Genomic DNA, 13,670 nt, shown 5'->3' on the forward strand with positions numbered 1-13,670 from the left:
CACCAACAGTTAAAGACTTCTGGAAGCGATTCAACATAAAGAATGCAATTTACATAATTGTGGAGGCTTGGAACAAAGTGACAAAAGAATGCTTACATGGTGTTTGGCAGCCTCTTTTACCAGATTTTATTCGTGCTTTTAAAGGCTTTGATCCTGTAAATGAGCTTCTTAAATTAAAAGCACATTGTGTTGCCCTCGCAAAGCAGGTTGGCTTTGAGGAATTGGAGAAAGATGATTTAGAAGAGTTGCTTCAGTCTGATGAAGAAGAACTTTCAACTGAAGAACTGCAACAACTTGTTGCTGGAGGGCAGGTGGAAGATGAGGAAGATAACGAAGTTGAATGCCTGAACGCCACCATAAAACCACTTTCTTCTTCATTTTCACGCAATGGCTAGAAGGTAATGATTATAATGCAGAAAGAAGCAGAAGAGCACTTCATACAATTTGATCTGCTTTGTGAAAGAAGGAAGATTGCGAAACAGAAACTAGATGTCTTTTTTATGAAAAGACTGAAGAAAGAGACAGAAAATGAGCCACAGACCTGTAGTTCTGGCGTGACCACAATTCGTCCAAAGTCCTGATCGGCATCTCCCCCACCTCCCAGTTCCGATAATGATGACAACCTGCCGCCACTTTCCCCATAATTCCACTGCTTCAACCCTTTCTAAAGCCCTTTCCCTCAAGCTGACTTCATTTATTTTTAAGGTAAGAATCTAAATTTAAATTAAATTTTCTGTTTATACTCCGGCACGACAACCAAGTCAGTAGAGTTTACAATAAATTGTCAATACAAATATTTATCATATTTAGTAGTCATGGGCTTGAACCCCGATCCACCCAAGGAACGCGTGCTATAGCACTCTCGCTTCTGACTACTCGGCTACGTCAGGTCTTAATGATTAAATTATTAATTTTACATTTTTCAAATGTGTAAGTGTTTTATTACGATTATTTATTGTGTTTGGTAATGTTTTGGTTACAAATGTGTGTCCAATCTTGGGTGGTCAGCACCTAACCCTATTTTTCCCATAGGGTCTGTTGTTTATATTGCACGATTTTGCATTGCATGAGGATTTCTAGGAACACAACTATCGTGTTATATGAGGACTGACTGTATGTGATATCAAAATTATTTTTTGCATCCAGTTCCTTTGTAACCACATCATAGTATCCAATAAAATTTGTCAGACAAGACTTTCCCTTAACAAACCCATGCTGTGTCTGAATTATTAAAAAAATAGCAGCAGCACTTGAGGTTTTCTGTGCAGTATCAGCTAATGATACTGCACAGAAAATAATGACCCTTATAATAGACTTCTCATTATAGACCCGTGGTGGCAAACCTATGACACGTGGGTCAGATACTGACCCACGAAGGCTTTGTAAGTAACCCACGCGCACGCGTTTATTGTAATATTGGCCTACTTTTTTTAATTATAACAGAGCGAGAAGATAATCGAAAATATTAAACAATTATAAAATATAAATATGTAATGTCAGATTTATAAGAAAAAAAATAAATAAAAATAAAATATATAAATAAAAAATAACAAAAATCCAAGCGGAATGTGGACGTCGCGCATCCACAAACAGTGTTCTGTTGTATTAAACTACGCGTGTGGGTGACTCATTACATTGTGACATAAACTTGGCACGATTTGTCGTTGCATTGAAGAACGGAGATGTATCGGGCTAGTACAAAGTAACTAGCTTGCACTCTCGCAGTGTTGGAAAAAGAGGCAGACTTGACGTACGCATCTAGAAGTGTTAATAATAAATTGATTATAACTTAATTTTTCTATTGTCAAATTTTCTCATCTACATAACCAATGTAAGTATATTAAGTGGGCCTATGTTTATAAAAGTTCATCTAAAATTATTGCATCCTACATATATAATATATATGTAGGTTATAAAAATATATATATTATATATATTTTTTGCAGGCGTAGCCCTGAACTATGTCTGTGGTTAAAAAAATGAAAACTAACGGTACAAGCTCCAGACTATATCAAACAGAATGGTTTGATAAATATGGTGTGATTGAAAAGAATAAAACAACTCTGTGTGTTATTTGTAACGAAAAGTCACCTCTCGTACATTCAATGTAAAAAGACATTTTGAAAAGTTGCATTCAAATCTCAGCTTCCCAACAGACGAAGAAAGAAGAGAATATTTTTTACAAAATAAAAAACAGAATGATTCACAAACAAGTGTTTTAAAAACTTTTTTGACTCCAAAAAATAACATTACAGCTGCTAGTTTTCAAGTAGCCCATTGCATTGCTCGCCATGGGAAACCTCTTTCAGAAGGAGAGTTTGTAAAACAAGCATTTTTAGAATGTAGTGCTACTCTGTTTTCAGATTTTAAAGAAAAAGACTTGATTATAAAGCATATAAATGAGTTACCAATAAGTCGCAATACTATTAAAGATCGAGTAATAGAATTAGAAAGAAATAATTCTTCTCAAATACATAATGACTTAAAGTCTGTAGAAATGTATTCGATTGCTTTAGATGAGAGTACTGATGTAAATGGTTATACACAACTAGCAGTTTTTGCTCGATATAATGCAGGCAATATAATGAAAGAAGAGTTAATAAAACTAATAACACTGAAAGGAAGGTGTACTGGTCTTGATATTTTTAAAGAATTTGATAATGCATTTAAAAAAATGGAAATTGACCTACAAAAAATTGTTTCTGTAACAACAGACAGTGCTCCCAATATGGTGGGAAAAAACATTGGTTTTATTCAGCAGCTTAAGCAAAATATTAGACATTCTCTGATAGAATTTAATTGTATAATACACCAACAAGTTCTATGTGCGAAGCAAGGTTTAAAAACATTTTCTAATGTAATACCAGTTGTAATTAAAGTTATTAACTTTATAAACGCAAGAGGTCTTAATAAGCAAGAATTTGCACAATTATTAGAGGAAATTGAGTGCCAATATTCTGGGATTTTGACATACAACAATGTTCGATGGCTCAGTTGCGGCCAAGTTCTTAATTGGTTTGTCATTTTATTAGACAAAATAAAGCTCTTTTTGAATGAAAAAAAAACAATAGTTATGACAAATTTTCAAATATAGATTGGCTAAATGATTTAATGTTCTTATGTGATATCACTCAGCATTCCAATGAACTGAATAAAAAACTTCAGGGACATGGACAAATTGCATTAATGATGTTTGAAAATATAAAAATATTTATGAAAAAACTTGACATGTTTACTAAAGATTTGGAAATGAGCACCATGAAATATTTTCCTCAATTACAAAAACATTTTCAAAACACTAAAGATATTGAAAATATTCTTGACATTCAAGAAAATGCAATTAAAAAATATTTAACCATTTTGCAAGAAATAAAACAAGCTTTCCATGAGAGATATGTTGTTGTTGTTTGTTATTTGGTTTTTAGGAGCATTAGCAACTAAGGTCATATTGTTCCGGGATATGCGGTGGTCATTCCCTGACCTTTTCGCATCCTCCGTATTTGGTGGTGACGGGCTCGAACCCCGGTCTAATCAAGAAGCGTGTGCTACGCACTGCTGCTCCTTCCCACCTGGCTACGGAGGCGCCTCATGAGAGATATAATCAATTTAAAAGTTTGGAAAATACATTTCGCTTTATTTTATGCCTACATAAAGCAGAGTATGATACAATGCAGCTAAACAATTTTATGTGGCTAGGTAGGTATCACTAACTTAGAAATGGAATTAATTGAATTCCAAAGCAACATAGTGTGGAAAAATAAATTTGAAAACTTGATTTTTGAAATAGAAGGAAAAATTTCAGAAAGTAATGCAGATAGGCCTAAATGAAGATCCCACACTAAAAGTTGAAAATATTATATTAAACGCATGGTATTCTTTACCGAACAATTTTATATGTATGAGGAAACTGGCTAATGCTCTTCTCACAATGTTCGGGTCCACATATTCATGTGAAAAATTGTTTTCCTCAATGAATTTTGTTGAATCTTCCAACAGGAATAAACTTGGAAATGAATTGACTGCAAAATGTATTAAAGTAATGAACACGAAGTATGTACCTAATATTAAGAAACTGTCTGAAAGTAAGCAACAACAAATTTTGCATTAAATATACTTTTATCAACTTTATTACATATACTGTATCTGTAATTATGTTAATTATTAATGAAGAATATTTCAAAATATAAGTGTTTTCTTTTATTCCTTTCTCATTCAAATACTTTGTGCAGAGGCAATACTGGTCATGATGTCACCTGGTGCGGTACAAGGTATCAAATCAAGCTTCGATATTTACTTTTTTTTTTAGCTCTTCACTTGCAAAAGTTAGTTATAAATCAAAAAGGAAACTAAAACCTTTTTTTGGATTATTTCAAAAGTGAGAACCAGAAAGATTCAACTGTCAACTTTATCTCTTAACAAAATGTTAAGAGATAGAGACAAAATGTTTGATGTTTCCAAATAATTGGCACCCTTTTTACCCCCCTTTCTAATTGAGGCCACTAACTTATGACTCACGAGCTAGTATTTAAAAAAGAAATAAAAATAATTGACCCACTCTTCAAAAAGGTTCGCCATCACTGTTATAGACCTTATTCATAATGGACTTTTACTGTATAATGTTGAAATTTTTATGGATTTTATCAAAAGACAATAATATCAAAAAACATTTCTGTGTTTTTAAAACTGATGGATAGATATATTCTTATCATTTCATAAATATTTTCTGGAGTCATATTTTTATGTGTCTGTTTGCTTTTCTTTATGCATCCTAGGTAATGATGGCACTTGCTGGTCATCTTCAAATGGTTGAAGCTGAGAAACAAAAATTACGTGCTCAGGTTCGCAGATTATGCCAAGAAAATGCTTGGCTCAGAGATGAATTAGCAAACACTCAGCAGAAATTGCAAGCTTCTGAACAGATGGTAGCACAGCTAGAGGAGGAAAAGAAGCATTTAGAATTCATGAATGGTTTAAAAAAATATGATACAGAAATGGTGAGCCTACACATACTTAGATGTATTTTAGATTGTTTAAGATATATTTCATATACAGGTAACCCTCGTATAACATGGTTATTAGGTCCTGTAAATTGTGTTGTGTGAAACCGTGTTATTCAGGACTAAGAAAAAGTACAAAAAGGGGGGGTTACGTTCCAAAAGCTAATAAAAATACATTATTTCATTAACAAAAATACACCATCCTAGATTTTGTGTACCTTCTACTCTCTTTAAAAAATCTGTAATCTGGTTTTTGTTTGCTTTTGCTTGATAAATCTTTGAATTTCATCGTATGGAACTTAGCATTTTTGGAGCTCCCTTTTGAACTTTGGGCTCCTTTCATTCAAGAATCTGCATTCAAAAAATAAGATTCTAATTACTCGGCTAACTTTATGCTTTTTAGTGTAAAATTTGGAAGTTTAGAACTTTCGTCTGCGCTATCATCCTCTGAATTTATTTGGCTTTACCTCCGATGCCATTTCCACCAAATCCACTTCACAGCCTCTTTTTCTACCAGTAATTCTTGAACGTCTTCAGTAATCATATCTTTTTTTATTTTTTTAGAAGCATCGACGACTGTTAGGCCCTGTTACTCTGTTTATATTGTCTATAAATTGCATTTGTCCTGAGGTCGATTTTCTGTTTTGCTGGACGAAAAACCCAAGTTTCTGGGAGAAAAAACCATGCTACCCTCACCCAAACCCAAACATCATTAACCCTGATGTTCTGAGCATTGAAAAAGTCTCTTTGATGCTCAGCCATGTTGTGTTTTAGACCAATAAAACGACTTTGGTGTGGGGAGGAGGGCGATTCTATGAACTGTGCTACCTACAAGGGCTTCAGTAGTCACATCATCAAAACCTTCCCCTCCTACCGATGTAGCAAGTTCTACTATTGCACCGATTCTGTTTTCTGTCTGTTTGATCATATTTCCTGAATGAACTGACTCTGGCCATACATTTTTCCACAGGCATTTACGGTTTGACTTCTTTCAGTGTTGACGGTTTTATTTCTTTTAGCGATAAAGATATGATTCTGATACAGTCCACAATTGACAAATGTTTCCATGCCTCCATTACTTCAATAGATTCAGAATCAATTTTTTCCAAAATCCATTGTAATGATTTTCTGATGGAATGAGTTTTAATGGTGGATATAATGCCTTGATCTAATGGCTGAATGAAAGAAGTTGTATTAACCCAGTACAACTGTCGCGGTAGGAACATAACTTCAATGTTTGAATGACTTAAATCTTTTGGATGGCCTAGTATGCTATCCAATAGTAATACAAATTTGAAATCTAGATTTTTCCACAAGTTCAATAGCACAGAACGTAACACGGGAATTTTCCAACGAAATAAAATACAGGGATTTCTCAATAAATTTTTTTTTTTTTTTTTTTGACTAGCGAGTCAGTAGTGGGGATTCAAATAGAGTGGAAACGTTGAAAAATTACATCCAACATAATAGCAGGATTTCCCCCGCACAAAAGCTCAAAAATACCCTGTTATGCGAGGTTTGCTGAAATTCTTTAACTGTGTTAGAGCAAAACTGTGTTATATTAGCATAGTGTTGTATGAGGATTGCCACAATTTATCAGTTGTGTTAGAGCGAAACCGTGTTGTAGAAGTACTGTGTTATACGGGGGTTGCCTGTACAGTAGAGCATAAAATCTGAACAAGCCAGCAATTGTTATTATTTTTTACACTGGTGCCATAAAATAATTATAGTAGGTGCCGGTTATTGTGATAATGTTTGGAAACTGAATTTTGATTCTATTAAATGGCAATTCTAAAAAGTGAAAATCAGAGAAATATTATCCACAGGCTATAAAAATGAAGATCAAAGCACCAATTTACACTTTTATTATTATACCAGTTAACGAAATTAAATGATACATGAAATCGACAAACAAACTGAGTGATGAATCAACAAACTGAATGCTGAATCGACAAATGATCAACAAACTGAATGCTGTCCAACTCAACCACTCTTGCTTGAAAAGAGTGAGAGATCTGGCAATAAAGAAACGAAGTTCGAAAATGGTGCAGCAAAAATAAGTAATTATTTTCATTAAAGGCCTATATGTGTTAATGTGGCTGAAAGTTCCATTTGTTTTGTTACCTGTGAATAAAAATACATAAGTACAACTTAGTGTTTTTATTCTGAGCTTACTAAACCTTTTTTTTTTTTTTTTTTTTTTTCAGTCTCCAGAACAGTATTTTCGATAAATTCGGAAATCCAAATAAATTGGAAGTCCGAACTATTCCCAGTCCCAATTAGTTCAGATTATCGACGCTCTACTGTACTTATTTTGTATATGTACTAAAATATAAATGAGGGAAAAAATTCTCTTCTTTATATACATTTTTAAAAATACTTTAGAGACTAATTTATGATGAAGTAATATATTTTTACCAGTTAAAAACAGTTTACAGAAAAGAATAATATTTTACTAAAAAAGAAAAATATATAAATGCTGGTCACTTCGCTGATGTCACTGAGTAGCTATTAAGGGTTCAGAAAATAAGAGATGCGACTTCATGCAAAATTCTGATTCATTTTCATAATTGTTTAGCACTACCTGATGATCTGTTTAAGACGTATTTATTTACCTGATGTTCTGAGCATTTAAAAAGTCTCTTCAATGCTCAGAACTGGAAATTGTATTCAAAATGTGAATACATCTTCCACTTCCAACTTAAAGAAAAGTACTTGCCAATTTTTATTAGGCTTGTGTATGTAAATAGAATTCCTCCCCTTCAAGAAAATATCATCAGTGTTGTTCAGCAGTTAAAGCTTTTTGCTTACCACTTTTGTTTGTTATTTTTATTTCTATTAGTATTGTATATTGTTCTTTTATTTATGCATTTGTAAATAGCATTATTTTAAAATAATTATATTTTATTCATTTTTGTATCATATTTTTTAAATATTAAAGACAACTTAGTTTCATTTAGGTTTAACTAATGCATGATTAAGTTGAATTGTGAAATATTTTGGAGGACAAAATATTTGCTTTCCTGCCTTGATCTACAGAAAGATCAAAATTGTTAATTGTGACATTTCTGCCTTTGAAATTAATTTTATTATACTGGTGCAGCTGTTAGCTAAGGAATATACAAATGTGATTCAAAAGGAAATGACAATTCATTCATAGAAAAATTTGTTATTAAAAAGTATCACTTTATTTAATTTCAGTGATTAAACACCTTGTAATAATGTTACCAATTTTAAAATTGTCTGCATATGGGATGATTTCTAAAGATGGTTCCAGAATTGCATCAACCTTAAGCAGAATTTAGCAATTTACTCTTTCAGAAATCACTAGAGGAATGAAGTAGCAGTATGATGAAACACATATTGCCAAAAGAACAGTGTATGAATGAGTAAAAAATGTTTTCCAGAAAAAAAAAGAAAATGCGGTATATCAAGTAAGAGTTTTATTGTATCATGACAGTGCTAGGCGACATGTGCTCTGTAAAACTACTGACACAGTGGTGTAGCTACCATGTAGGCAAGCAAGGCAATTACCTCTGAGCCCTTTAGGGGCCTGGCATCTTTGACTGTCTCTTCTTTTTGCAATTTTCATTAAGTAGGGGGCCCAAACATGTTCTTTGCCTCCGGGCCTGAAAAAGGGTAGCTACGCTACTGTACTGACACCATTGCAGAACTTTGATTTGAAATAACATAAATTTTACAGTATTGTAAAAACTCCAAATAATCAAGATTTTTTTTTTTTTTTTTTTTTCCCCCAATACATTTATGTTTTCAATTTTAGCCTCTGTTACTATAGTTTGTTCAGTAATCAGTTTAGTATTTAAGAAAAGAATTTCTATTTTACAGTGTTGGTTTTTGGAATGGCTGTCATTGAAAACTGGCCTAAAATGATTTGCATTCCCAGTTGGTTGAATTTTTTGAGTGTACCTCATAGGTTAATTTTTCAAAAGTTCACTTCCTTTTCTGAATTATTTTTTTGGGAATATGGATTTTTGTACTATATGGAACTTTATAATTTGGGAAAATTTCCCATCCTAGTTGAAGAAAATCCCTCTTAATGTTTCTGGTTTGCAAAAAACTGTTTTTTCATGATTTTTCTTATCCTATTAGGAATTGTTTGGTAAAAGGAATCTGTTTATTAAGAGAATTTACTTGAACTGAGGTAATGCAAATGTCTTTGCTGATGCCACTGAGTAGCTATTAAGGGTTCAGAAAAACTGCTGAAAGGAGGACAAAATGACAAAAATAGGTAAAGGTGATTACACTTGCATACACTTCGAGGATTGTTGTAAATGCTCTGGAAATTCTCTGAACAAGACGACTTGGAGACGTTGTGAGGAAAGAAACAGAGAAATAGACATAAAGATTGCCCAGATTACAAGTTACCTGAACCTGAAGGGTTGTGCTTATATAGATACAAAGGATGCTTTAGAACAGGTAAAAAATCTAAAGTGGCATAATTTAATTCTGCTGAACATAGTAATGTTAGGAGTGCAGTAAACAAAAGACATAAATTTGAGCTAGTGTTTAAGTCAATGAATGATGGTATAATTGGGTTAATGAGACAGTGCCACCATGAAATAAGGCATATACAGTGTGTAAGAGAGACAGGTAAGGAGGATAGAAAGCATTTCTATTTTGATAGAAATGCTTTCTATCAAGAGTAGCTTGAATGTGATATGATCATTTACAGATATTGAACAAGCCTAGAAGGTACTGAGTTTGTGTGGTGTGAGATAGTTATTGGTTAAGAAAAAATGAGAGATGTATTAGCTCAGATGAGTATGAGGAATATGATTAATCATTATAAAGACACCTCCGTAGCCAGGTGGGCAGGAGCAGCAGTGCATAGCACGCGCTTCTTGATTAGCCCGTGACCACCAAATACGGAGGATGCGGAAAGGTCAGGGAATGACCACCGCATATCCCCGGAGCAATATGGCCTTAGTTGCTAATGCTCCTTAAAAAAAAAAAAAAAAAAAGAATCATTATGAACAAGGTAGAGGTGTTCAAAAATTGTTGCAATTGAGATATAAATAGTATAGTTACAACCATTCAGTCATCGGAGTGTTCCAATTGAGGTAGGTATAAATAAATGTAGTTACAAACATTGTCATACACCTCAATCAGATCACCTCACAAATGCCCAAGTCTATAGATGCTGCAATTTGCAGAACTGAAACTTTTCTTGATAAGAAGACCCCTTTATTTCCCTCACCAATCTAATTGCCTTTCGCTGTACCTGCTCCAGAAATATTACATTCTTCCTAAAATGAGGCCTCCAGACCTGTATCCAGATATCTGTACTCTAGATATGGCCTGATCATTGCCTTCTACAATGAATAATCACCTCCTTATCTCTGCTAGCAAAATTCCTGTATATCATTGATAAAACCCCATGCACTGTCCTGACAGCCTGTCTGCACTGCACACAATTGTCTCCAAGTCTTTTACATTTTACACTGCCCTGGTAGTACTGCACAGTTGGTACATTAATCTGGGATTACTGCTAACCATATGCAGTACTTTGAATTTATCAATGTTAAATCTGAATTGCCATTTCTCAGCCCAACTGCCTAATTTCCTAGATCTTGTTGCCACTAGCATACCATCATCATTCTGTCATTAACCACCATTCCAACCTTCATATCATCAGCAAACTTAGACATTAAGCCCGATATACCTTCATCAATATCATTATAAATACTGAAAATAACAACGGGTCCAGAACTGAAACATGGAGAATTCCAATAATAACATTAGCCTACTGTTCTTCAGAATTGGCTTCTATAATCCCCCCCCCCCCCCAATTCCTTCCTCTCTCTTCCAAATACATGTGTCAGCCAGTCAGCATAATTTTAATTGTCCAACTTTGAACTCACAGAACCAACTTTTCTTTTCCCTCATCTATTCCGTCAACTTATGTTTTCTGGTACAACATTCCTTCATACGTGTTCTCTGAAAATTACAATTTACAGAAATTAAAGTCTAATGTCAACAAGCATCTTCTTTCATTTTCTCAATCTTCAAACCATGCATAGGTTCTAATACCTCTTATGCTTGGGGTTTTTGTTTAAAAAAAAAAAAAAAAAAAAAAAAATGAAGAGCAGTGTCCATTGATAACATTTGTCTTTTCCCACCCAACCATCTCTTTATCCATAGCAGTAACTTGTCCTTAATATCACAATGCTCAATTTGTACAGCAGTCTATTATGTGCAACAGTGTCAAAAGCTTTCCTGAAATCTGATTATATGATATCAAAATTCTTTTTTGCATCTAGTTCCTTTGTAATTGCATCATAGTATCCAATCAAATTGTATACTATGACAATCAGACTAGGTTGCCCCTTGACAAATCCATGCTGTGACTGAATTATAACTGTACTCCTGTCTCGATGGTCCTGCATTACTCCTTTAACTAGTGACTCCATTATTTTTCCTAGAACAGAAGTTAGGCTAATAGGTTTGTAATTACTCATGTCACTCTTTAACCTACCTCCATTTGTGAATTGGGGATACATTCGCACATCTCCAGTCCACAGGGACTTCCACTGAACCCAAGGATGCTCTCATAATTATGGCTAAGAGTTTGCCTACCTCCTTTGCTGCCTCTCTTAATATAATTGGATATATCCCATCCATCCTAGCTGCCTTTCTGAAGTTTAACTTCAGCAATTTCTCTTCCACTTGCCTCTCAGTTATTACAAAATTCTTTAGCTCTCTGGTAGAGTTTGATAAACTTCTGCCATCCACTTCCCTGAAGAATTCCTGATGTGTGAATGTAGATGCAAATTATAATTATTCAGCCTGTTAGCAACCTGAGCAGGATCATCAACAGTTGAACTGTCGATATAAAGTGTTCCTTCTAGTGTTGACATAAGAGAATAAATCTTCGCTGTTTTTCCTTGCAACCTTTGGCAAAGATTTCTCATAATCTGCCTTAGCTTGCCTAATATTCTTTGTGACTTGATTGCTGACTAGTTTATAACTACCATAGGCTTCTGTATATCACTTGATAATTATATGTGACCCTTGAATTTTTCTTCTCTACCATGAGTCTCATTAGTTCATCTGACATCCATTTAGCTCTAATCTTTGAATTGAATCCAGTTGTTCTTAGTTGGTATGAAAAGCTTAAATGCTTCCCATATGGGAAGCATTTAAGCTTTTCATAATTTCCATGAATTTCCATGAATTTCCATGAATGCTTCCCATATGGGAAGCATTCATGGAAATATGATTATTTCCATGAATGTTTCCCATTTAGAATTTTGCTGATGCTAACATCATCAGTTGGTCCCCCTGTATAGAATTTAAAACTGTCTGACACCACTCTAGTCACCTTTACAAATGGAATAACCCTTCCATTTACCCTTGATGGTAGTTACATCTTCAAATAGATTTCAGATCAGTACAGTGTGATCACTGCCACTGCCATCTAGAGATTCTTTTATCTGCAGGTTCGTAATGCATGAATAATCACTGCTGATCTTCAGATCAAGAGCAAAACTTTTTCTTGTTATTTTTTTTTTTCTTTTTGCCTCTCTTAACATAGTGCTTTAGAAAACTGCCATCCAGTTAACCCACAAAAGTCTTGGAAATGTCTGAGCGACCAACTCACAAGTTCCAGTCAATATCTGTAATGTTAAAATGCCCCATTATAAGTCATTCTGATTTACTGGCGCACTCTATTTCTCTATATAGTTGTTCATTGTACTCAAAAGAGTTAATAGGCTTATAACACTCAAATAATCTCATTTTTGCCTTCCCAATGTTTATGTCACACCAAACTGACTCAACATTGCACTGGCCACCGATATCAACTTGATAGCACATACCCAGTAAATTTCAGAGATGGCAAGGACACATTGATCCATTAAAGTGAATTATGAGGGTATCACTGGACTCAGCAGAGATAACCTTGCATTGGAGAAGTGCAATTCTATTACAAACACATAAAGGCTATTCTTAGAGATGAAGTGGGTGACTGCTGACCAGTCACCCTGACTTTGGTAGTAGGAAAAAATCACCGAAGAATGATGAAAGTGCAGGATCATTTAGATAGAAATGAAATTCTGAAGGAAACACAGAATGGTTTTGTTTAGGGAAAATCATGTTTAACCCACCTCAGTATTTATTTGATATTACTCATGAGCTTGCTGTGAGGATATTTTCATTATTATAAATGATTCCACTTGGGGCAAATTAATTCTTCTTCTTCTTCTTTATCTTCACCTTCTTCCCACGTTTATATGGGGCAAATTAATTACTGGAAGTTTTTATTTTTTTTTTTAACTGATTAATTTTTTTTTTTTTTTGAAAATCATCCATTTTAAAATTTTTATATTTAAAAATTTTAAATTTAAAAATTAAAATTTGGCAGGTACAGCAAATGCCTTAGTCTTCCTTGACCACATGAAACAATGTATATTTTGAAGGTTATTTTATTGCAGTATCAAAAAATTGCATCTGTATGTATATGTATATATGCACAAATTGTGTGTGAAACTTCAAACTCCATTTACGAGTAATAGTAGGCATTTTTATATTTATGATAGTTTTGAAAATCGCTTAGGAGGGAACAGCTTTTCAGCAAAGTTTTAAATGTGAGCTTACACTAGCAATTAAGCAATACAGTATATTTATTAAGTAATATATAGATGATATTATATC

The 13,670-nt window shown here is 33.8% G+C and overlaps 1 protein-coding gene across 5 annotated transcripts in view; it reads left to right on the forward strand.

Annotated features, from left to right (window-relative positions):
* LOC150088569 (kinesin light chain-like) overlaps nucleotides 1-13,670 on the forward strand; it is a 376,502-nt gene that overhangs the window by 134,525 nt on the left and 228,307 nt on the right. For all 5 annotated transcript variants that reach the window (XM_090369572.1, XM_090369571.1, XM_090369570.1 and 2 more), the window contains exon 3: nucleotides 4,773-4,994. In XM_090369572.1, the coding sequence (XP_090225698.1) occupies nucleotides 4,773-4,994 (222 nt within the window). The remainder of the gene's footprint in view (nucleotides 1-4,772; nucleotides 4,995-13,670) is intronic.

The sequence above is a fragment of the Mastigoproctus giganteus genome, chromosome 3 (genome assembly GCF_048544385.1).
Source record: "Mastigoproctus giganteus isolate SK-2022 chromosome 3, ASM4854438v1, whole genome shotgun sequence".
Lineage (NCBI taxonomy): Eukaryota > Metazoa > Arthropoda > Arachnida > Uropygi > Thelyphonidae > Mastigoproctus > Mastigoproctus giganteus.